General features: G+C 35.6%; 1 protein-coding gene across 25 annotated transcripts in view; it reads right to left on the bottom strand.

The window, feature by feature from the left end:
• The window catches only part of LRRFIP2 (LRR binding FLII interacting protein 2), a 101,838-nt gene that overhangs the window by 39,491 nt on the left and 37,885 nt on the right, over positions 1-24,462 (bottom strand). For 7 of the 25 annotated variants that reach the window (XM_019727639.3, XM_019727646.3, XM_019727648.3 and 4 more), the window contains 12 exons: positions 21,502-21,558; positions 21,365-21,409; positions 18,697-18,765; positions 15,891-15,932; positions 14,373-14,438; positions 12,678-12,752; positions 11,225-11,275; positions 11,099-11,143; positions 10,209-10,256; positions 9,698-9,754; positions 7,235-7,303; positions 4,252-4,341 (listed from right to left, as the gene is read on the bottom strand). The exons of 6 other annotated variants lie outside the window; for them this stretch is intronic. In XM_019727639.3, coding sequence (XP_019583198.3) covers positions 4,252-4,341; positions 7,235-7,303; positions 9,698-9,754; positions 10,209-10,256; positions 11,099-11,143; positions 11,225-11,275; positions 12,678-12,752; positions 14,373-14,438; positions 15,891-15,932; positions 18,697-18,765; positions 21,365-21,409; positions 21,502-21,558 — 714 coding nt within the window. The remainder of the gene's footprint in view (positions 1-4,251; positions 4,342-7,234; positions 7,304-9,697; positions 9,755-10,208; positions 10,257-11,098; positions 11,144-11,224; positions 11,276-12,677; positions 12,753-14,372; positions 14,439-15,890; positions 15,933-18,696; positions 18,766-21,364; positions 21,410-21,501; positions 21,559-24,462) is intronic. 12 more of the 25 variants (XM_019727642.3, XM_088798279.1, XM_088798280.1 and 9 more) reach the window with 7 other exon arrangements.

The raw sequence follows: 24,462 nt of genomic DNA, 5'->3' as shown, positions 1-24,462 counted from the left end.
GTCCCCCTCCCACAAAAATGACCCCCGAACCTACCCATTTTTTGATAGACAGTCAGCTTGGAATAATCTTACATTTCAGAGGTTGCATCACTGAACTAGTCCATGGCAATGTTGACTCTACTGCTTTCTCTCTCTTCTGACAGATCCCGATTGTCGCAACCCAAACTGTCCATGTGCCAAGCCTCAGGGATTGTTACGCCAGCAAAAAAAATGCCTAGAGCAGCCATGCCGCAGTCCAGTTATTTTGGCTGCAGTGACTTGGCCAGAGACTCTTCAGTTCTCACTTCTGAGCCTTTGTGTTACATTATGTGCTATTTTCCACTGAGACAAAAAACTAGTTGAAACCTGGTATTCTAAAAGCCCCAGTGCTCTAAAAGCCAGGGGGTCTACATTGATACATTGCAACTATAAGCTAATGTTCGTAATGATGACCCAAAGAGTCTGCCAGATCCTGAAATGACTTTTTAAATATAATAAAATGTAATCATGTTTAATATATATTAAGGTATAAAATAGGGACAAGTTGAAACGGGTACAAACCTTCAACTGTAAGATGAATAAGGTCTGAAGACCTAATGTAAAACATGGTAAATATAGCTGATTTAAAAAATCACATGTAAATAACATGGAAAAGATGAACATGCACTGATATGAAAAATGACTATAAGATTAGTAAGTGAAAAATCAGAAAATAAAGGCGGTATGTACTATATGATCACAATTCTATAAAACAAACTTCAATAGAGAAAAATAATGAAAATAAATCATCAAATTGCTAAAAAAAGAAAGAAAGAAAGTGGATAATGAATGGTAGATTGAAATTAAAACAAACAAACAAACAAAAACAGTAAGCAAAGCTTTTATTTTCCCCTAGTGAGGCCCATCAGAACTTGCTCATTACTTTTGACTATAGTTTACTATTCTCCAAAAATTCTAAGTAATATTATGCCATTGTACTCCTAAATAATTAAACAGGTAATTTGCCAATCAAAAAAAGGGTATTTTTCCTTAATAGTTGTAAATAGAAAGTTAGCTAACAAGCTTGTAATATTTTGTATTAGTATTAATGTTCAAAAAAGAGTACATGATAGCAAACTTTATATTCCCATTTGAATGTTTAAAGTTCAAAAGTAATATTTTCTTAAAGAATTTCAAATTACCAACTGGTAAACAAACTCTTAAATATAATCTTTCCCATATATCAGTGATAAATACCTTTGCCTTATTTATGTCTGGGACATCTGAAAATGCTTTGCTCTTGACATTACAGATTGTTTCTCTTGAAATCTAAACTCCTTGATCATTTGTTGAAATTATCACATGCCAGAAGTATTTCTTAGAATACATACTTTGTCAATCTTTGAAACTTCTGTTTCTTCTTAAAAGAAAGATATTTATTATTCTCTTATTAAGAGGGCCTTTAAAATTGTTTCAGCAAATAGATACTTAGTTTGACAGGTAATTTTAAAGTGTTTATAGTATAGTTTGTTTAATGTAGTCATTAAATTATAATCCCTTATTAACTTCTAATTTACTACATACTGACATGATAATGCTATTCAAAAATTGTTTGGAAAAAAACAACCAGAAAAAAGAAGATCTGATTCTCCAAAGACAAAAGGGAAGGGAACAATTAATTTTAATAATCTCCCAAAGCAAAATTTGTTGAGGATTCCATTCAGAAATGGTCTAATTATTAGCAATCAGTAAAAGTGAAGTTAATATATTCATTTCCTTTACTCTAGCCTGATCCATGGGGCAGAAAGGAAAACAGTGCAGAAGAAAAGACAAGAGGTTACAGCAAGAATAAATACCATATAATGAATGTTGCCAAATCAAGGCTGGCACCCTTTTACAGTGCCTCCAAGCTCAGAAGTTATAAACTAGCAGACTACATACATATATTTGATCCACAATGGGGAAGCCAGAAAGTATCGTATAAATTTTTGAACTTATGGTGAGCATTTTAAAATCTGGATATTTCACATAAAAGTACAAATTTCCAGCTTATCTTTTAAAAAAGTGTTAGTGAGGGAAGAAATCTTACCAAGATCAAGTTCACTTTCTAATTTGTCCATAATGAGCTGAATTATAGTATACCCTTTAAAAGAAATAATATTAGAGAAAAAATTTTGATGTAGAAAAGGGACCAGCATATATTTTAAGCATTGCCAAAAGGCAAAATTAAGGATATTATATAGGTTTCTTAGATAATCATTGAAAAATATAAAGACCAAAATACAGAGGGTACCAAAAAAGTTGTATACACATCTTAAGAAAGAAAAACTGTATTAAAATTGTGATACTCAATATATACCGATAACAAAAGATGAATACAAGTCACGTTTGATTTCTACAATTATAAGAGGTGCTCAAAGTGGTTACCATCAGCTTCCAGACACTTCTGATTATGGCAAACTACTGCGTGAGCAATGTTGACCAAAGGGTCTGCTTGTATACATTTTTTTGACATCCCCAGTATATTGAAAATTTTTGAATGGAAACAGCATTTCAGTTGTGGTGGATGAAAAAAAAAGTGTGTGTGTGTGTGTATACATATATATACACACATATATATACATATATTATACATATACATATATATATATGTGAAAACCACTGACTCACAAGCTATAAAGTAACAGAGGGCTGACCAGATTTGCCAACTTGCTCTAGATAATCTTGTTTATATAATAAGATATACAGCATGATGATTTGATATATATATATATATATATATATATATATATATATATATGCTATGTACATTGTGTGTATGTATAGCAAATCATCATGTTATATACCTTAAATATGTATGATTTGATTTAAAAACATGTAACTTATTCAAAATAACTACCTGGGAAAAGAAAAGTTATTTTTAATTAGTAGAAGCCGGGAGAGATTTTTTAAAAATTGTCAACCTTTTTACTTTTGTGCAGTTACTAAAATAAATTGCCAAGAAATTCATGTAAGGAGGACATAATCACTAATTCGGACATCACAAATTAGAGGCTAATAGAATTCAAAGTTTTTAAGAGAAAAGTTATACACAATAAATTAAAATTGTTTATGTCTATAAAAAACAGGGTACTACGCAAATTACAAAAGAAGCAATATTTCAGGGGAAAGACGTGCGAGCCTACCTGCTAACTTTGTATGCAGAGAGATTCCTTGGTCTGACCAAGGAAGGGTTAGATGGGGCTGTTGCATAGCCAGGTTTGAGCCACCAATCCAGAATACTTATGGACCACACTTAAAATTACTTTATAGGATTAAAATCATTCAGAAATAGCTATTTAAATACAATCAGTGATGTGACAAACATAAATAATTATCTCTTCAGTAAAAACTCTAAATTTCCTGGTAAGAAATGCTGCCTCTCATCCACTGGCCTGCTTGGTAATCATACAGTGTTGGTCCACGAGCAAAACACGAATGCCAGCAACAAAGAGGAGATGTCACAGAGATAAAATCAAGCTGTGAGAGAAATCAGGCAGGTAGAGATCTGTTGGTGGGGTTCCTTCATTCGGACAAATGCCTCTAGGCATCTACTGGACAGTGTTTCCTAAATTCAGTCGCTGATGAATGTGAAAGGAATAGGCAGGCATTTCTTCAAAGAACGCCATAATCCAAATGTTTAAGATCTATTCGGATTCTTCCCAGTTACTATAAATTAGTGACGCTTTACTAAGTAATATATTTTGTTGTTCAATCTTCAAATTCTACCTTGAACTTTACAAACTCACCAAAATAAAAGGGGAACAAAATTTTTAAGACCGATCACGAATACCTAAATATGGGCTAGATACTAGATGGTTTTAAGAAATTATTTTTAATTTCATTCGGTAAGATAATGGTATAGTGAGTATGGAAAAATTCTCAATTAGAGATACACACTGAACTATTTATTGGGAAATGACGTGATATACAGGATTTGCTTTAAAATAATTCAGGAGGAAAAGGGATGGCAAGGGGACGAAATAAATTAAATAAAATTTGCAAAATATTGCAACTGTTACAGCTGTTGATGAGTCCTCTGAGGGAAAATTTCCACAGAAAAAAAGTTTATTTAAAAATTAGACTGTATATCAATATATACATTCTAAAACAAAACATAACTATATTTTATGCTCATGTGTTTAAATAAATATTTCCTAGGCAGTAAATTAAGTTCCTAATTTTAAAATCGCTAATGTATTAGCTGTTAGTCACAAGCCTGAGACAACAGCACCGTCCCATGCAATAACTCACGCTGGTCAAATCTGGGACACTGACATCATCCACCTCAGAGACCACGCTCCTCCTACGACTGGAGCGACTGAAATAATCAGCGGCAGAAACCTTTCAGTCAGAAAAAAACGAGAGACTTTAAAAGTTAAGAAAAGAGAGAAGGAAAAGATAAGAACATTGGCATATAAGGGGGAAAAATTTCTTTTGGTGTGTCATAAAGTATCATGAAATGAAATGAAGAACCTACTGCACTACAGCTACTTCAACAATAAAAGAGACACACTCTCCCTTCCCTGGATTTTGGGTCCACTTGCCTCATAAAGCAGTTGCCATCCTGTAGGTTTTGAAAGTCTACAGACCTAAAGGGAATTTTACTGGACTCTGGGGTATGGAGAGAATTCAAGAAAACATGGAAAAGGGGACAAGGCGGAAGCAGCCCGAGGAAGAAGGTAGAAATTTCTGGGGCTTTTGGGAGGAGATGGACATACTGGTGTCTCCAGTGAGAACAGTGTCATGTCCCACGGATGCAGAATGCCCAGGGCATTGGCCTTTAGGTCTAAGGGCTACCTGTGTGGGCAAAAAGGCCCTTCCCATTCCCAAACGTGGCTGGGGGGCCGAAATGCTACCCTGCAGAGGCCCTCTGAGAACCCTGCATGTGAGTGACTGCTGTGGAGCAAAGAGCAGGGCCCCTGCCTTCCAGGGCTTGCACCACCCAACCAAAGGATCTAGAAAGAATTTCCTGTCTGATGGAGATCAGCTCAGATTATACTTGGTTTAGCAAAGAAAGTAAAAACTGACATGTATCAGCTCTTGTGGTATGTGATAAAATAAATGTCTAACACAAATGTAAAAAACAAACAACCAAACAGTAAAACAGAAATGTGAAGGGGTTCCTTCCAGAATGAAATCACAGCTCTGTCAAATAAGCTTTGATTCATCCTAACTAGAGTTCTATAGGGATCGTTTACTGCCTGAGGGCCAGCAGTCTCCCACGTTTAAGACATGCATCCCTCTCACCAGCAGGGTTTCTAGAATAATATCTACCTAAAGCTTCTACTACATTTCCCAAAATTTATCATTCATTATAGCTGTCAACTCTGTAAGTGCATATGTGCTGAATGCAGAGTTATTTGTAGGATATCCACTGCACTTTTTACCCAATTTCCACAGTATCCTCTTTTTCACATTCCTCAAGACCAGGAAACTGCAGGACAAAATAATGAAAAACTACACTGGCCTCTTTCTGGTTTCCCAAACACACCCAGTCTTTTCCCATCTTAGACTTTAGTGCTGGCCTAGAAAGCTTTCTCCCAGCTCTTCAAGCAGCTGGTTCCTTGACATTTCAAGTCTCAGCTCGAAAATTACTTTCCTTGGAGAACCGTTTTCTGACCACTCCATCCAAAGGGAGACACACACACACACACATACACATACACACACACACACACACACACACACACACACACACTCCTCAATGTTGCCTATCTTATCAACTGCTTTTTCTCTTCACAATCCCAGGGTTCTTTTCTTTTCTTTCTTTACTAGTTTATTTTCTATTTCTTTCCTTAGGACATAAGTCAGAAATCTGTTCTGTCTGGTTTACCATGTTATTTTCAGCACTTAACACAGTGCCTCGCATATAATAAGCACCCCATAAACATTTGTTGAATTAATAAATAATAACTATTCTTTACCTCGCTCATCAGCTATTCCTCACCTCAGCTCTGTCTGATTATCTTGCTTAAAAAAGAATATGGAAGCACACCCACAGAGACAAATAAGGCTTCCAACTATAAATTTTCACTAAGGCTAATACAGTAGTATTTTTATTCACAGTAACAGTACTACAATTTAGATTTACACGTACCTTATATTTTATTGGTACCTGGTGGCTCAGAATTTTGATAGTTATTTTCTATATAGTAATTCATTTAATCCCTATATTAAGCCCGCCTACAAAGATAGTCAGTAACATCCTCATTGTAAAAAAAAAAAAATGCCATTAACACACTAATAGGTGTAGAAGTGGTTCAAGCCCAGGCACCATTACTTTAAAGTCTCTGCCTTTCCATTCCATCGCTTTCTAAGTAAGGTGCTTTCATGTGTAGTGGTTTGTTCGTTCTCCTTCAGCTGTTAAGTATGAGCATTCACTAGCCAATGGACCACAACTGCCTTAGATTAGTAGGTTTGGGCAACAAATCTCACAACACTTGGTATTCCCCTTCTCTCTGAAACTTCAGGCTTTCAGTCTTTCAGAAAACATGACTTATATTAAACGGCCTTCTATTTTTCTTAAAGGAATTGTAGCCTCTTAGTTATTGGGCTCTCTTTTCTAGCTCTAAGCTGACACACCATCCTTGCCGATGTAATTTTCAAATCAATTCTTAAATACAGCAAAAATGTCATCAGCTCTCTGCAAAATCCAGCTTCATCAAAAGAACAACCTGATGTTATATAATTTGTACTTTAACATAGCTACTTGTTGCATCTATAATTATTACTCCAGTTGAATTCTAAGATTAGAATTCTTAAATTTTGCCATCAAAAACTCTTTAAAAGTTCACAGGTCTTAAAACCATTGTATAAACAATGGTTAAACTTAAATTCACAGAAAAGAAAGCTACTGATAGCAACATGACTTGTAATCCAAAGTTATGAGTTTTACACAATGTGGAAGCATTAATTTTGCTTGAGAAACTGTTTTTCAGTGAACTGTACACATAAATACGTGTGGATAAAACAGCCAACAAAGGATAAAAAGTGAAAATCTTTCAAATACACAATGACTAACACATAAGAGGTGTGAAAAGGCAAGTATTTAATGAAGCTTACATAGCCCACAGAGAATATATATTCTCAGGAACACATTTTTTAAGGCAAATTATTCATAAAAGTTAAATTTGAGGAATATACTCATTTTGCCAAATGCAAATTTCACTTTCCAACAGATTTCATGTGCAATTTTAGAACTTATTGTATGTGTCTGCATGTAAACAACGCTCACCACACTCTCTCTTCGCCCACGGCTGGAATGACCAGAAGACGCAACACTTGCAGTGTCATCATCGATAAACTAAAGATATTAAAAGCAGATAATGAAAAAGATGCAATTTCACGATAGATCTTATGTGACTATGAGCACATTAGGTAAGCTTTCAGGAAACATGCAAATAAATACTCTGTATGAACGTTATAATGGGCACCATCTATTGTGCACCATTAAATACAAAAAATGTTTCAAGGTATAAAGAACTATCATCAAAAATCAAAAGATATTTCCAAAAAGCACAAAGAATAAAATAGAACTATATCTTTTATTTTAAGTTAAATTAAAGAAGGTGGGGGGCGGGGGGGTTTCATGAGTAAACCAGCCAAAACCAGCTAGGGATTTCAAGATTTTTAAACCTCTAGGCCCTTTGGGATCCCATTAGCGGGTAAATACCGTGTTTCCCCAAAAATAAGACCTAGCCGGCAATCAGCTCTAATGCATCTTTTGGAGCAAAAATTAATATAAGACCCGGTCTTATTTTACTATAAGACTGGGTCTGATGTGATGTGATATGATATATGATATGATATGATATGATACCAGGTCTTATATTAATTTTTGCTCCAAAAGACGCATTAGAGCTGATTGTCTGGCTAGGTCATATTTTCGGGGAAACATGGTAAGTATATTTACTGTTTCAGTTTGGGAGAAAAAAATAAAATATTTTAAAGTGAAATAATATAAGTCAAAGACAGAATTTCCTACCATCAAGTCTACTGAAATGATGATTCTTATTTTCCTTTATTCATTCTTATGCAACTAGTTGAGAATTTCTAACATAACCCTACAGTTTTCTTCCTTTTTCACCAGCAGTAGCAGACTCATCTTCAGTATGTATAGGTTATCTCCATTCTGACATCACTAAGAAACCATTCTGGAATCACTAAGATAATAACTCTGAATTCAACTTGCAAATGAAATAGCTTCTAGCCAGCACACAAGTACAAGATTCTGTACTTGACTGAAAATATATTATAATAATTTTGTTTGCAAGAGGCCATCACACTTGGGATATTAAAAATGCTACCAGGCTGAAGATCTGCCAAGTAGAATTTTATTAGTGGGTGGGTTAAAAGTAAACTTCCTCCTTATGTGAAAAAGTTTTTATTTCTTTAAACATCCCTGAGTAATTTTTTACTAACTATAGGAGTGGAATTCTTGAGAAGTGCCACTTGGAAACTGCAGGAGGACTGAGCCAAACATGTATGTAAAAGAAAGACCATACAGCTCACCTAGTCCACAGCACAAAGTAACCTGTGTTGACCATTAAGACACTTTAATAATTTCTCCAATTTTGACATTGTCAAGAATAATAAGGTAGCTCTTAAAGTCATAATTTGCTATTGGAATGTAAATTAGTAGTCTTTTTGGTGTACAATATAGCAATATACACGATAATTTAAATGCATATTGACACCCCCACATTTCATGATTAGAAATTTACCTTGCAGATCTACTCATAAAAGTACACAAAAATTTACTTGTATAAGAATGTTCATTTTACAAGTGTCTGTAGTAACAAAAATTTGAGACGCTAAATGTCCACCATTAAGGGAGTATTTTTTGAAATGTACAGTCCATACACTAATAGAATAATATATTGCCATTAGAAAGAGTGTACAAAAAAAAAAAAAAGAATGTGCAGACATAAAACTAACTCCAAGAGGCAGTCAGTGGAAAAAGTAGGGACATGGTTTACTTTTTTAAAAATCTCTTAAATGTCAAAAAAAGAATGAAATAAATCCTTATGCATTAATACAAAAAGATACTTTAAATAAAGAAAACAAGTGAGGAGCAGTATGTATGAATCCATATACATACTGTTCATATGTACATAAAAGTATCTGAAAAAATGTATTAAGTACAGAGGTTGCATTTGAGAAATGGAAACAGATGGAAAAGGTCAGAAGACTTTTACTTTGGACTTTCCTTAAGCTAATATTACTTTTATAAATTAAAAAAATTAATACTCCAGAACGATTAAGTGATTAGAATTATCCCAGTTTTGTCTTTTATGTAACAACTTTTAGAAGTTGACTGGTTTTATTTCTTCTTCCAAGCAAGTGAAATGGAAGAAGGAAACAAAGACGGCAAGGAAAAACAGAGGGTAGCCAACTCATACACTGAATTATGACGGCTGAAGAGACAAGAAGTTCCACATCAATGACAATATAGTTTTTAAAAATTCTAATGACACTAGTTCTAGGCTCATTTAGGAAATTACATGCTAACTCCCATTCATACAGAAACCACCAATTTAGGACAAATTAGTACTTGAGTTTGTGTACTTAAGGAAAACAGTAATCCATGCACAAGAGAGTAAAACACACCATATTCTCAATATTCTAAACTGTGAGTACAGATTAATGAAACAACCAAAAGTGTCCATAAAGCATGCAAAGACACTAGGCTGCTCACCACAGGACTGCTTCGGCCTGAACTTGCTCTGGATGAGTAATAACTGTATTCAGATGGCTATAAAGGTTCCAAGAAGAAAGGTTTTACAATAATGATCAGCTCCTTGTCCGGCTGGGAATATATAAGTGGCCGTGGACCTAATTCGCCCCTGGCCCCCCAGGGTGAAGGGAGGTGTTACTCCTGGCCTAGGATTCCACCACACTCCCACTCTCAAAATCCAGCAGCCCAGGGCAGGAGGGAGAGGGGCAGATGCCCTGAGAAGGTCTACTCTCTCTCACCCTCTTGCTGAGGAACTAATGAACCAGAGGTTTCTCTATTTAAATCCCCTCGTACTTTAAGCCACGATTTCCAGCATGCACTTTCTCACAGTTTGGGTGAGTCACAACTGGCTAGCTGATGGATCACAGCTTGGAAAGTAATTATAGGTCAGATTAAATGACTTTTTCTTCCTATGTAAACTGTGCCAACCTACACATCACCCTCCTCACCACCTCCACCTGGTCAGACTTACAGTTCGAGAACCATAAGGGTTATATAATCCACCATCATACAATGATACCTAAAGAACAAAGGAAATACCATTTATCTACTCAGCATCACAGTCATTTTGAGTATCATAACTTCTTTGCAGTAGTCAGTTCCAAAAGTTTTGAAGAATGGTGTAAGTGTACATCCTGCCAAGGTGAAGACTCTAAAGGTGGCAACACTCATTTATATGCATACATTCCTACATCAGTTTCATTAAAACTTCAAGCTCACACTTCATTTAAAAAGCATGTTGGTTATAGTACTTCCTTTACTCATCACATTATGAAACCAGGAAACTAACATTTATTAATTTTTTCTCAAAAGAAAAAATATAGCAGAACAGGTAAGTGAAGTACACAGCATTTTGCCCACTGTCAGGGTAAAATTAAGTTACAAAGCCTCAGAGCCCAGTCCACTCAAACAGACCACAACACACAAAGAGCTTGAAAGCAACCAACTCTTAACTTGCACATTGCAAAGAGCTATTTTGCTTTCTAGTCAGCTTGCTTTATTACTATTAATGTGGCCAAGGCCACAGCTCTCCCAAAGAAAAATATAACATCCCAAGCACGGGCAGCCATCTCACAAAAGTATGCAAGTATAGCGGGACCCATGCACATCAATCGTCTCTATAGGACACCCGCTCTAAGCAAGGGCCTACCAACAGCCAGCCTATCTACCACCAGGAAGAGAATTCACTTCTTTTCACTCCCCTGAAGTTTTGTATTTTAAGCACAAGCAGCACATCCTGCAGTATATATAGGGTTAAAGCCACGTATCCTAGATCATTTGGAGGAAAGTTGTCAAGCCAGAGCCAGCACCACGACAGGGACCCCACCAGGAGTACACACGTTGGAAGAAGAAACTACAAACCAGACTGGTACTTCTCAGCAGACCAGAACTTGCTGTAAGGGAGGCCTATGAAAAAAGCGCATGATTTAACACAAAGGAAAGCAATGGGTAGCTTAGAAGGCAACAGACTCCTCAGAAAGTACTAACCCTGTTACTCTTAGATGTTGCCAGAGGGTCACTGTACAGGGAAGAAGACTGCTAAGAAACAAAAACAAAACAAAACAAAATAATTAAGCCACAGAAAGAGTATGAATGTGAATTGGTCTCACCATCATGAGACCAGAAGACTTATGTTTATTTTATACTCCATAATTCATTAGTAATTACTGAGTGCTTAAGATACTTAAGTAACATATAAAGTGAGGAAAAACTTAATCATTAGAATTTTTTTTTTAAATACCAATTTTCAGTGATAAGAAAGAAAACCACTTGGAACAGTTCTGTGTTTAACTCCTATTGGTCTTTGAACATTAACGTCAAGAGACAAGACAGCAACCACAGAACACAGTCAGGAAAAGAGTGCCATGGTGCGGAGAGTCTGGCAAACCATGGCCACGTCCCGTCACCAGCAGCTCCCGTGATATTTTCAATGATCCCACGAGAGACTCCAAAGGGCATTAGCCTGATTAGTGGGGAACCAGGTAAACGAGCTCTGAGTTACTGCTCTAAACACTCTTTTCCAAGATTTGGAAAAGATTAGGGAAAAAAAACCTGTATTTCCAAACAAGCCATGGACAAAGTGCCTTAGTTTAATCAAATAAATTGTACTGGTCAGTGAACCCATGCACCACCAAGGCATGGCATTTTTAAGAAAGGAATGAAATCTTTCTTTTCCTGACATCATTTAAAGACACAGTTCCTTTTAACCAAGCCTAATCAGACATGGACTATAGGAGCACCTAAATTGTGTGTGCAGGTTTTGACAACTGAATTATTTTAAATGTACTGTGTGCCATCTATTTAACGTGTTTGAGATGTAAGATGTGCCAAATGCCTCAGGAAAAAACAAGGGTTCGAACACTGAACAAGTAATTACATTATTCTCAGCCTACTTATAGTTTGAATTTTCACATGTAAGTTTTTATTAAAAGGGCATCCACATGACATGTACCAATGCCCACAACTTATTCTGATATGCATCCCCCCAAAAAAGATGGATTGATGGATGGATAGAGGGACCGACAGACATAATCATATTATAAAGGAAATACAGTAAAATGTTAATTGTAGAATCTGAGTGGTAGGTGCTGGGTGGTTACCATGCAATGTTTTGAATATTTGTATATTAAATATTTATCATTAGATGTTAATGATTCATTGAATTAGATGTTAATTCAATGTTTTGAATTTTTGTATATTAAATATTTATCATTAGAAAAACTTGAAAAAATAGTACTCATTTACAAACATGGTGATTCAATAATTCTCACTGTTTAAACTTACACATATGCAGACTGTATGAATTCAATTACCGCAAACTAGTAGTATAGTGTATACCGCCAGTCAAGATTAGTTCTAACTACTCAAAATGCAAAAAAGGAGATTAGAAATCTGTTAAAAGTTGGATAAAACACACGAAGCCAAAAAGCTTGAGACAAACCCGAGTATAGTAGGCAGAGGTGGGTTTGCTATGAATAAGACTGCTATAGTTTCTCTGGTCAAAGTAGAGGCCACTCTGTAAAAAGCAAAATTAAACACATTTTTCTTAGGTTAAATGTTGTTAAACTAACAGAACACAAAGACAAAATGTGTCAAACCCCTTTCTGAACAAAACAAAGACTTTGAAGTATTGAATCATATTGACCAGAAGTCAAAATAATAATTTCAGTTTCTCAAAAAAGATTAATTTTTAAGGTTAACTGTTTTCAAACCAATTACTAATTTTTCATTTATTATTATTTTTTTTTTACTTTAAAAACAAAGTATAAACCCTCAGGCAAAATGGGCTAGAAATAATAAGTGATTTATTCTAATGTCATACTTAGGAACGTCCTTGAAAAATCCAGGACAACTGAATAATTACCACTTTTATACTTTTATAATCCATTTGGCAATGCCACAGATATTATTAAACAGTCATTTTTTCCAAACTTCTCCAAGCCCCATTATTTGTCAAAATACACTGATCAAATAAAATTACCAAAGAGAGAGAAAGTGAGAACACACTAAATATGGTTTGGTCTAAAACATCTACGGCAGTTCATTTTCAATACACTCACAAAACAATACTTTTATATACTGTGATTACTTGGGCGGAGGGAAAGGAGGGGATTCCCTTCCTAACGTCTCCAGCCATCTTTTTTATTCAAGGCTAAGGAAATTTAGGCAATCCCTGACTGAAAGACTCCTTCCCCACTGCTGACACTGTAGCAGGGACACCCTGCTCCTAGCCCACCCCTGCCACTCCTGACCCTGCCTTTCTGAACAACTCCCTCAGGGAGGCACCATGGCTCACCTCTCCCCAGAGCTCCCAAGAGTAGACCCTCCAGGGCTTCTCACTAACGTCTTCTCCATTATATTCTCTCCTCCCTTCTCCTCTACCAGCCAAAGTCTCCTAACCCTTTCCACCCCAGCAATGGTCAGAGACCTACCATGAGAACCCTGAATTAGCAGGGAGCTCGGGACTGCACTTCTTCTGCCAGTATGGTGGTAGACTAACAGGAAAGAGGTGTCCCTGGTACCCCAAATGAGCGTTCTGCACACATTTTCCCCCATAGAAATGTTGTTTAGCAAGGTGGCTAGATTGAAAAGCACTAGGTATTAATTCCGCAGTGTAATTACATTATAAGTTAAAGAGTTTTCTGCAAGACAGCACGGGAACGCTGCCACTGCATACCTTAATGTTTCTACCAGATAATTCATTCCAAGTTCCCAAAATGCGACCTATTAACAAACCATCAGAATGAAAACTATTTGTGAGTTTGGTACTACCTATAATACCACAACTAACTCGATTTTAATTTCTAAAATAAAGATAATTATCTCACTAAACCTATTCTTGAGGTACGTATATACAAAAGGACAGTTCATAAATGAAAATACATTGTTAATGAACTTCTTATGACACTTTCCTAACTCTAGCCCCTGGGTGAGTATATATTAATATTGAACCTTATAAATGAAAACAAAATTATTGTAAAATACATTCTGATAAATCATGTTTTGGTATATTATCAAATTTCAATAATGCCTTAGGAGCACACCAAAGCAGTCATAATTCTTAAGTTCCCTAACAGTAATCAGTGAATTTGACAGCAGCACAAGATACTGTGCTATGAGACACAACAAAACTAACCAGTGGGTCTTTACGAGAACCAGATGATCTCTTCTTCATTCCATAAGAGTGACTGTAAGAATGATTCTGGAAGTAAATATTTGAAGTTAATTTGAAGATTAATGATTGTATAGTGAAGTGTAAGAATAATTTAATAAAATTATACATAAAAGATCCATGAGACACAGAGCAGTCTACATGCAACCTATATCCCATCTGTCAGTAAATGATTCATTGCACTTCACCAGCTAAGACATGATGCTTCTCTACACATCTGTATTTCTCCTCGCCTACTCCTGTGCCTTCCAGCTCAGTGTCTAGCCAGCTAAAAAGAAAAAAAAAACTTAATCAGAACTCAGCTCAGCAGGACATTTGTGGGGAACTTCACCCCACACCTCATTTGAGTCCCTTTATCTTCTTTATAAAGGTATGGGTGGACAAGAAAATCCACCTCTTTCTACAGTCTTCCTTATCTAAAGGCCTAAAAGCAACCCTTTGGGTCAACAAAAGCAAGGATGAGATAACAAAGAACAGGATATTGCACTGCCCCAGACGGCATGCATAGCCTGTTAGCGGTCCCACACCATGCCCTGCTCAGGAGGAAAAGAGCAAAGATGGTAAGGTGCCCCGTGTAGCAGCAGCGTATTAGACAATAACCTTACATGTGCGTCCTTTGAAGATCGTACTGTCTCCATACATAACTTCTCCCAGGAGTACAGAGCCAAGTGTGTACGATGGGATAAAGGGCAGAATACTACTAAACTGACCAACTGGTAGACAAGAAATCCAATCTAGGTATGTACTGCTCCCCTGAAATAAGGAGGTGCAGCTACAAGTGTCCTACCTATGGAGTCAGCTTTGGGCGGATCTACTGACATATGCGTACACACAGCTAGATCCCAAATCAATGATTATAAACTCATTTTTCCTTTTCCTGAATATGCATATCTTTACTTTCATATATTACCATGAACATTGTAAGAGACATCTATATAGTCAAGAAGCGCAGGCAACTGTTGACATAATATAAACCTAAGAAAAACATGCTATACCGTAACTTCCTTGACAAAAATGACATACCATAAAAAACAAACCAAACCAAGCAAAAATGAGTGGACACACTGGTGTTTCATCTGTCACTGCTGGCTGTTTTCTGTTTAGAAACTTCACACCTGTGATACCTAACATGAAACACAGCTGGTGCTACTATAGTTCAGCATGTATCAAAAACCTGCTAGAAACATGCCTTCCAGGGCAATGTGTCAGCGGGGTGGTTCATCATTTCAAGAAAAGATATTACTACCAATCTTAGTCCTGAATACAGAAGCAAATAATTTATATCTGATCCTAAAACTCTAAAAGAAATAATTATTCAAATGTTAATTATGTCACAACTGCAAACCAACAGTTTTTACTTTGTTAGTCATGTTTTCCCCCAAACATCATAACCAACCTATGAAAGTTAGTCATAACCTGTGATTAGCATCATCAGTTGTTTATAAAGTAAAACTACATTTAACACAGTCATGCACTACGTACTAATGATGAAAGTCTTGACGATCTGTCCTTGAGAGGATCATACTGGATTTCAGAAAAAGATGACGGTTGGTTGTATTTCCAAAATCAGAAATATAAAGAAGGAAAAAGTAACATTTGCAAAGTTATTAAAAATCTAGCACTATTTTAAAAGCCCAAAATTATTAAACACAAAAAGGCTATTAGTCTATGTGAATTAAAGAATATTCTCCCCCCCACTCTTCCCTAGTATACTCATAAGTTATTGCTAAACTATATGTAAAACTGCATGTTCTCTTTCAAATACAGAATTAATAATCAGTGATGGTGAGATGATTCAGTGATGGGACAGAGCCATAGAAAGTAGTTTCCAGGCTCTCGGCCTCACATAGACAGGTGCTGGCTCAGGTAGTAAATGGCCATCAACTGTGATTGGATGGCCATCAGCTGTGGCTAGTTGGCGGTCAGCTGTAACCAGTGAGCCATTGGCCACTAATATAACTGCTGTGGCTACGCTAGCAGAAAAATGGGGGCTAGCAAGAAGATGGTGGCCGGGCTGGCAAGCGCGGATTGCAGTTAGGATGGCTGGTTGCGGACAGTGTGGATCCAGCCTCCAGTGAGACTATAGTGCCGCCAGCGAGAATATAGTGCTATGACTCCCCTACCTATGGCTCCGTGGGTGTTCCTTTTTGGCCTCACCATACCCTGCGTTCTCTTGTGGGGAGCGGGGGCGGAGACCCCGCCGGATGCCCCCCACGACATTCAGTCTCAGTAAACTAGCACAAAACACCCTAAGGAAGTCTTTAAATGCAGGAATTAATAAGAAGTCAAAGATGTTTCACTTTTTATTATTTTGACTGCTACCATCATTTCCCATCATTTGAACATGGCAAAGGCAAGGCAGAAACAGGCAATGAGGTAAGAGCGCATAACTAATCAAGCTTACAAGAAACAACTGCAGCATCAAAATGGGAGGAATTCCCTTGGAGTTGCTCGTGGACACACACCTGAAAACCCTTCCTCCTCAAGAACCTTCCCTATTAAAAGAGCTGAACAAAACTAGAAAGTTGGTCAGAGCACAGTGCGGAAGGCACAGTATACATAAGTGTGTCATGAAATATAAAAGAAAAATATATAAAATTTATGATAAGACCAGCAAATCACATTTCATGTAGGGTCTTTAAGAAAATAAGATAATAAGGTAATACATGGACCACTACATTTCAAATCCAAAAAAGTGAATTAAATAGTAACTACTTAGACTTGCCGTTTCCTAACTTTGTTTTCTAAGCATTCTAGCTTATATTTTGAAAGGAATCCTACCCAGAAGAACAATATATAAAACAAATAAAAGCAATAAATAAGTTCCTCAGGTAGTTTGGTAAATATATCTTTTGCAACTCTTACACCCAGTTAGGATTTTGGGGAGCACTATTCAAAACCTCACCTAAGGTAATGGTTTCTTAAGTGCAGGTTGCATTGAAACTCATTAGTAGTTCATAAAATTAATTTATGATTTCAACCAGCATTAAAAACAAAAAATGAAATAGAAAAGAAAATATTAGAGTGTATCAGGCACAGTAAGAGTAAATATTATTTCACGAAACTTCGTTTCAATAATGTATTTTATATACTTAGGAAACATAAACACAGGCACATATCTCCACGTGTATACTGGATCACAGTGTAAAATGTATTTCCTGGTGTAGAGGCTGCAATTTTAAAAAGCTTAAAATACACTAGAAAACCAAATTATATAATCTACTTCTAATAAAATATTAAAATAAGAGTTCAAGCAGAACAAAGGCCTTCTGTTAATGCCCAATGAGATGACCATTTACAAAAGATATTGAAGAAACCCCCCCAATATATATTTCGATAGTATAAGCCTAACTGGTACAATTTTACCACTGGTATCAATTCCGTGAAAATGATATTGTAATAAATACCAAAAAGTATTGGAGCAAAATGTCTGCATTTGCATGCTTTTCTTATATTATCCTGAAACTAACAGAAAGGGCAAGCAATACAGAGTGTTACTATGTGTGTAAAAAGATAAATCTTGTTTATACAAAATTTTCTAAAATGTCTAAAGGTATGCATTTGGTAAATGATGTGCAATGGTAAATGTCACTGTACGATGAGTGACATTTTCCTGAAAATAAAGTTCCTTCTCTAAAAAAATTTCATTCACTTCTTCTATCAGTTAACAAAATTATCTTTTTTGTTTTTAAAAAAATACCACAACCAAAACATGCACTACTCAGGCCCCACATTCTAGCATATAAACTATTCCATCCTCCCAACCGGACAAGTTCATCGAGGAGAACAGTCATATCTTATCATCCTCTCTGTAGCACCAGTGGCATTTTACAAAGCCATAGGAAATGAACCTATTCCAATTTTCCCTTTCCAAAATATAATGCGGAGTTAAGGTGGTTTAAAAAGATTATTGATCTACCTGGTAGGGAAATCCATAACTTGGATAACCCCAACTGCTACTAGAACAATTGGATAAACAAAAAGAACTCCCCCCAATAAGTGACAGTTGGTATTTATGTTGTTTAAAAACATAATAATTCATCAAAGGAGGGAGAATTGAAAATATGAAGGGCTCCAGCTAAAACATTATTTTTTTAACTCTCAGAGAAATTCACCTGAAGGTTTTCATTTGGAAATAAAATCAAAAGTACAGCAAACAGGTTGTAAAAACAAAGTTCGGTAAGTGTCCATTTCTATTAGAATGTATCCATGACTTAAGCCCCCAGGACTCTGAGAGTCAACAATGAATGCATAATACTAACACTGCACATTTTTCTGGACTACACACCATGATGTCTTTCCTTTTGGGAGTACTGGCTCTGCTCCAATGTGTCCCAGTTATGTCCTTCGATGGGTTCTTCAACAGAATTAAACAGTGCAGCAGTAAATGACAAAACAAATATCAAGCATATTAAAACTGAATTCACTAAAATTATACATAGGCCTTTAACATAAAAACAGGAACTAGTATATACTACAGTAAAAATCTCCACCAGTGAGAAATAGCAATGCATCCACTGATTCAAGATCACCTCATTTTCTAATTTCGGGTGTCTATCTTATAGTCTTCTTGTATTTCAGCATATAAAGCGGTGACCAAGCGTTTGTAAGATTTTTTTATGTAGATTGTTTTTTAAAACAACAAATTGTTTCAATTCTAAACTTAGGGCTTTGATTTAATCCTCCCTCCCCCAAACTTACTATTCAGTCTTAAACTATTTTTGCTCTTTTTATTTTTGTGCAGAATGTCTAAAGCATTGATGACATTTCCAGCCCAAACAGCTTCTAGCAGGCTACCTTGCAAGAAGGTAGTGCCTGAAAGTTAACTAGACAAAAGGAAAGATCAAAGTCCCAAGAATGCAGCATAAAATCATAAATAAATCTGTTTCACATCCAGGTACTGCTAACATTCATACATCAAATATGAGGCCCAAAAGTACTAGACTTAAGTGCACGGCTCAAAAGTAAAAATAAAACTTTAAAAGATAAATTGGCAGAGAAATACCAAAACCCCCAAATTACACAGCAAACCCCAATAAAATCTGGGTCAGTGTTTTAGGCCACCGCATTTACTTTTACAGAAAACAAAAGATGTCTACATATTCAGTTTAATGTAGATGATAAAGTTATTTTTAAAAGTAAAGAATCTGATGAAAACTTAGAACTCCCAATATTATCTAGTTAAAAGAAAAACTAATCTCAATTATATTTCTTTTAAACAATGTCATTAGTGAACTTTCAGACTTATTTCCAGGAAAGTCTAAATATTTAAAATGTGCTAGATACAAAATGTGCCATACAAAAAGTACTAGAGTATCCTCTAGAGTGTAAAGTTTTTATTAATATTTAAATTTACACACTGATTTTTTTAAAAATATTGGGAGCTTTACTCTTTTTCCCATAGTAACAAATTTTCATAATTATCACAATGAAATAAAATACTGTTAGAGTTCTACTCATAACTTAAATGTACTTAATGATATAATTTCCATAAAAAGAAAATCAGCTCATTGCTTTATAGACACTCTGTGTAACAATTGTTCACTAGTTTACTTACAAAATTTCCTTTTTGGTTGTTTGCAGATTTGTTTTAAAGATTCTTGAATTAGGTAGAACGTAGATGGTGTTACCATAGGTTAAACTGATATACTATAATCAAGTTCCCCTCAGGCCACATACAAATTTACAAACAACTGGCTTATGATGATAACGGTGTGAAACTTCATACTATGAACATTATAAAGGGAAGCAAAGGAAAAAGCCATACATTTTTAAAAGGGAGGGGGGAAAGGGGATTATTTTCAAAGCCCTCAAAGATACTCAACTTCCAAAGCTTTTGTTGACTAACTCGCTGTATGATTCTTTTTAAAGTATTTAAAGAGAAAAAAATATATCTCCAGAGAGAAGCATGACAAATCTACTGTCTTAAAGTTTTTCTCCAGTAAAACCATTCTGAAGGTGCTGATTAGGTTTCTATAAAGGCTTCTCAATATTCTTATAAATCTAAACTTTTGTAATTAACCAAAATATTTATGATTCAAAAACTAGTTTATTAACTTACTCTAAAAAGACAGATTATATTTACCAATAAGAAATATAACCAGAGTAAAGAACTATTTAAGAATACAGACACATCAGTAACTAGTATAACAGAACATACTCAATTCATTATAGTGCATTTTAATACATTATACAAAACGGAAAGAAAACTAGACTTGTGGAGAAATTAACACATATAGACCTTAACATGAAAGATCATTTTATCGATGAAAAATCTGAATGTGAGTATATACACAATATTATTATCAATGTGCAAATTAAAAGCACTGCTTTAAAGTTTAAAGTACAATTCTTTAAGCAGAGAGAGATTAGTGTCTTGACACAATATGCAAACCTTTAAGGAGCAACTTCTCATTTATCTTGATTTACAACAATGTATGCTAAAAATCTGAGACATACCTAGAAAACGTAATCAAAAGGTTGAAGCATGATTATGCCTATAAGTATGAAAAGCAGGGAATTTTTCAAATCAGTAGCTCAATTTTTCCATGTGATAAAACTATAATTAGTCATTCAAGCCTCAAAATATATCCCACTTGTTATTTTAAAAAATACAAAAGGAAAAAATCTGAAAGAGCCATGCTGATGTTAGTCTATAAAATCAAGCTTATTATTTTGTGATCATTTTCCAAAATCAAAAGTCCTAGAAAAAGAATACATTCACATATGATAATAGATGAAAATATTCATGATTTTAGAATTGATTTACTTACAGCAATAATTTGAGAGAAAGCTTCATTTTTCAATGAAAGGACTTTGCCAATATTTTCTATTTTTTTTTAAAAAGGCAAAGGAATATATGAACACTGTCAGATTGCTTAGGCAATGGTGCTGCAGAAAGCTCAGACATACATATAAGCTTTGCTATTGTGGTGTGAACAACTTAAAATACTAACCCTGTGACTGCCAAGACTTCTCATGGGCAATGCATCCTCAACTCCCTGATAAAAATAAAAACAGAAATTTGTGAGTGACTACTTTAAGTTAATGAGGAAAAGAATTAGAGGCAAGTTTATTATAGGTTATCACAAACCAGGTAAAGACGATGATGACTGGACCGGTGGGAATACTTAGCCCTATCCGAGTCTTCCTGGGAAAGAAGAAAGTACATGGAGAGTTAATCACTGAACAGAGGACTGGCTATCAGAACCGAAGAACAGTCAGTTAAGAGCACGGCCAAATCTTCCTCACAGCAAGCAGGTGTGAACAACTCAGGTTTGGGGCAGCCACATGCTTCAGTTGAAAAGAAAAGTAGAAATAATCTTGGCAATGTTTTTTATTTTAACAAGTATATGCATGTCTGACCATTTGTAGAATGCAATCTATATATGACAAAGAGAGCTCAGTATACCAAGACAAAAATAAGCAAGTATACATCACAGAAATTGAGTTCGGCACTCAAAGTAGATTTTTATCTGTGTGTGTGTGTGTGTGTGTGTGTGTGTGTGTGTGTGTGAATGGTAGTTTATGCAAGGCAAGAAGAAATGTTTACCACAGATGTGTTAAGGAGACAGTGTATTGCTTTAAAAAGATTTCAGTTATAATTTTCTGTTCATTGCGAAGAATTTCTTTTTTTCTTTCACTACATTATCTGGAAAAGAACAATTAAATGAAATAGCCCGACTGTGTGTTGTTGATATGAAAAAACTACTGATAATTAGAAGAAATTGGATAAATATTTTAAAGTTGGTAATCTCAAGAGTTATGCCTTATGAAGGCTGCAAACAAAACTGACCACAACCTAACAGATGACTAAATTAAATGCAATTCTAAACTTTTCCACGTTTAGCTATTAGCACTAGAGCATTGAGTCCTAAGTCATGTGAAATCAAATGACTAGTCTCTAGAACCTAATCAACTGAAACAGTAAGAAACTTCTGATCTTTCAGAATCTCAAAGTCCAAAGTGTTAAAGTGATTTGCACTGACTAAGAATCTACACACAATTGGTCCAACTGGGGTCACAACTGATGACAATAATGAATCAATACCTCAAACACCCCATGGCCATACAGTATGATCATTACACAGGTGGAACAAATAGATGTGGTTATGCCTGATGATTCATTTCAACTGAAACACCACATTTAATGCCTTATTTGGTCATGACCTTTGAGTATAATTCCCAAAACTCCTGTTTGTCATCTGCTGTGTACATAGATGCATTTGATCAAATCTGCTCAGAAGTCTACTTATAAGTACCGGTATGATTCAATGAGTCAACATCCAATAAGGTGTTCTAATCATTAGGAATTCATCACTGGTTTACATTATCGTTATATAATAGACACATGCAATATGCAAGAAGCCAAACAAATTTCTTCCCTTTCTTCGACTACCAGGTGATACCACAAAAGTTTTGGGGGCATGTGCATTAACCTAGCACAGTAGGTACAGTTTCTTAAGTGGTAACCAGTTCTAGGCTAGTTAGCTCAGTTAGTTGAAAGCGACTTGTGCTACAAAGGCAGGTTAACTTTACATGCCCCCTCCCAGTATTATTTGTGGTACTTGAGTGACATACATGATTTAATGCTCAATCTACCTTTTAGTCTATCCTTTCTTTTCATTCCAACTACCACACAAGGCACGTCTTAAAAACCTACCTCTCAAGAGCACATCCCATTAAAGATGCAGCAAAGACAAATGAATTCGTATTTCTTTTCATTATGCCTATTATAACATGGACACAGACTAAACTCTTGAAATGCTAGAAGTACAACTGAGGAGCTGAATTTTTAATTTGAATCCATTTAAATCTAAATCTAAGTACCCACATATGGCTAATGGACTACCGTACAAACAGTAACAAGCTCAAAGCAACTTCTTATTACACCAAAAAGACTCAAAACACATATTTTACTAAGAGTCTGCCACACAGCAGCACGCTTATCTAAAAAGGTAGGCATTTAGGTAGTTTTTAATTACTCCCCCTACCTTGAATACTTTTGCATAGAGGTAAATATGAGGGAAATAGAAAGAAACCTCGTATAAAAGAAAAGACCCTTGCACCAACCCTAGAATCATTTTTAAGAGCCAGAAGGGTCCTTAGAGCTCCTTTAGTCTGATCCCTTCATTGCATAGTAAATAAAATTGCAACACAAAAAGATTAAGACTCTACAAAGTTATGAAGCTGAGACCAGCATGCAGATCTTTTGACTCACCAGACAAGTAAACCATAGAGATTCCATCCTACACTAGCTAAATCTACACTGAATAAATACATAGAAAGAATATGAATAAAATAGCAAGGTATTCTCGTTTTCTGAGATTTCTCCTTATCTGGAAGAACAAAGAGCTTCATTTCCCAAGTATTTCTGGAGTAGTATCTAAATTGCCAATTGGCTTTTCTTGAATTAACAGCACCAGGGTCCAATAGAAAAAAATTCAGCAAACTGTGTTTTTCAGGTGCCAATTTCAAGGCAGAGTATCCCTCTCTTCCACAGTCAGGAAACAATACATGTTCATTGTCCTGGGAGAACTCATTAGGATAAAGAATCCAAGGCTAAACAAACAGGACGATGCCTTAAAAGATGGATGTATATTTGTTAAGGGCTTTCGGAAAAATTATGTTTTGATACATTTAAATTAATGGAAATGAAACATACTCTGTTTTTAAAAGTTCACTTGAAGTGAGAATAAAGTGGTTTTATTTTTTAAAAGCCCCATGAATACCTGGACATCTTCTTGGTCAAATAATAATACTTCAGTCGAGGCTGGAGCCATTCCCTCGGTTTCAAATGAGGAAACTACAGAAATTACATGTACTCTTTCAGGTCATCAACATGCTACCGATTAAGATGTCCAGTTTACAAACAGAATCGTTGGCTAAACTAAGACTATTTGTTTGAAGGCCCAGAAGACTGAGGCGGCCCTTTTCTTGTTGGCCCTTTTACCTTCCAATCCATGAGCAGAGGTGGTACTCTCTCATAGCTTCAAATTCTGGCTCTGCCAACGACTACGTAAGTCTTTATCAACGTATCTATAAAATGGAGTTG

Source organism: Rhinolophus sinicus, chromosome 5 (assembly GCF_057876585.1).
Source record: "Rhinolophus sinicus isolate RSI-liver-muscle chromosome 5, RSI-T2T, whole genome shotgun sequence".
Lineage (NCBI taxonomy): Eukaryota > Metazoa > Chordata > Mammalia > Chiroptera > Rhinolophidae > Rhinolophus > Rhinolophus sinicus.
The sequence above is the reverse complement of the archived record's forward strand: the minus strand, read 5'-3'. Positions and strand labels throughout refer to the sequence as shown.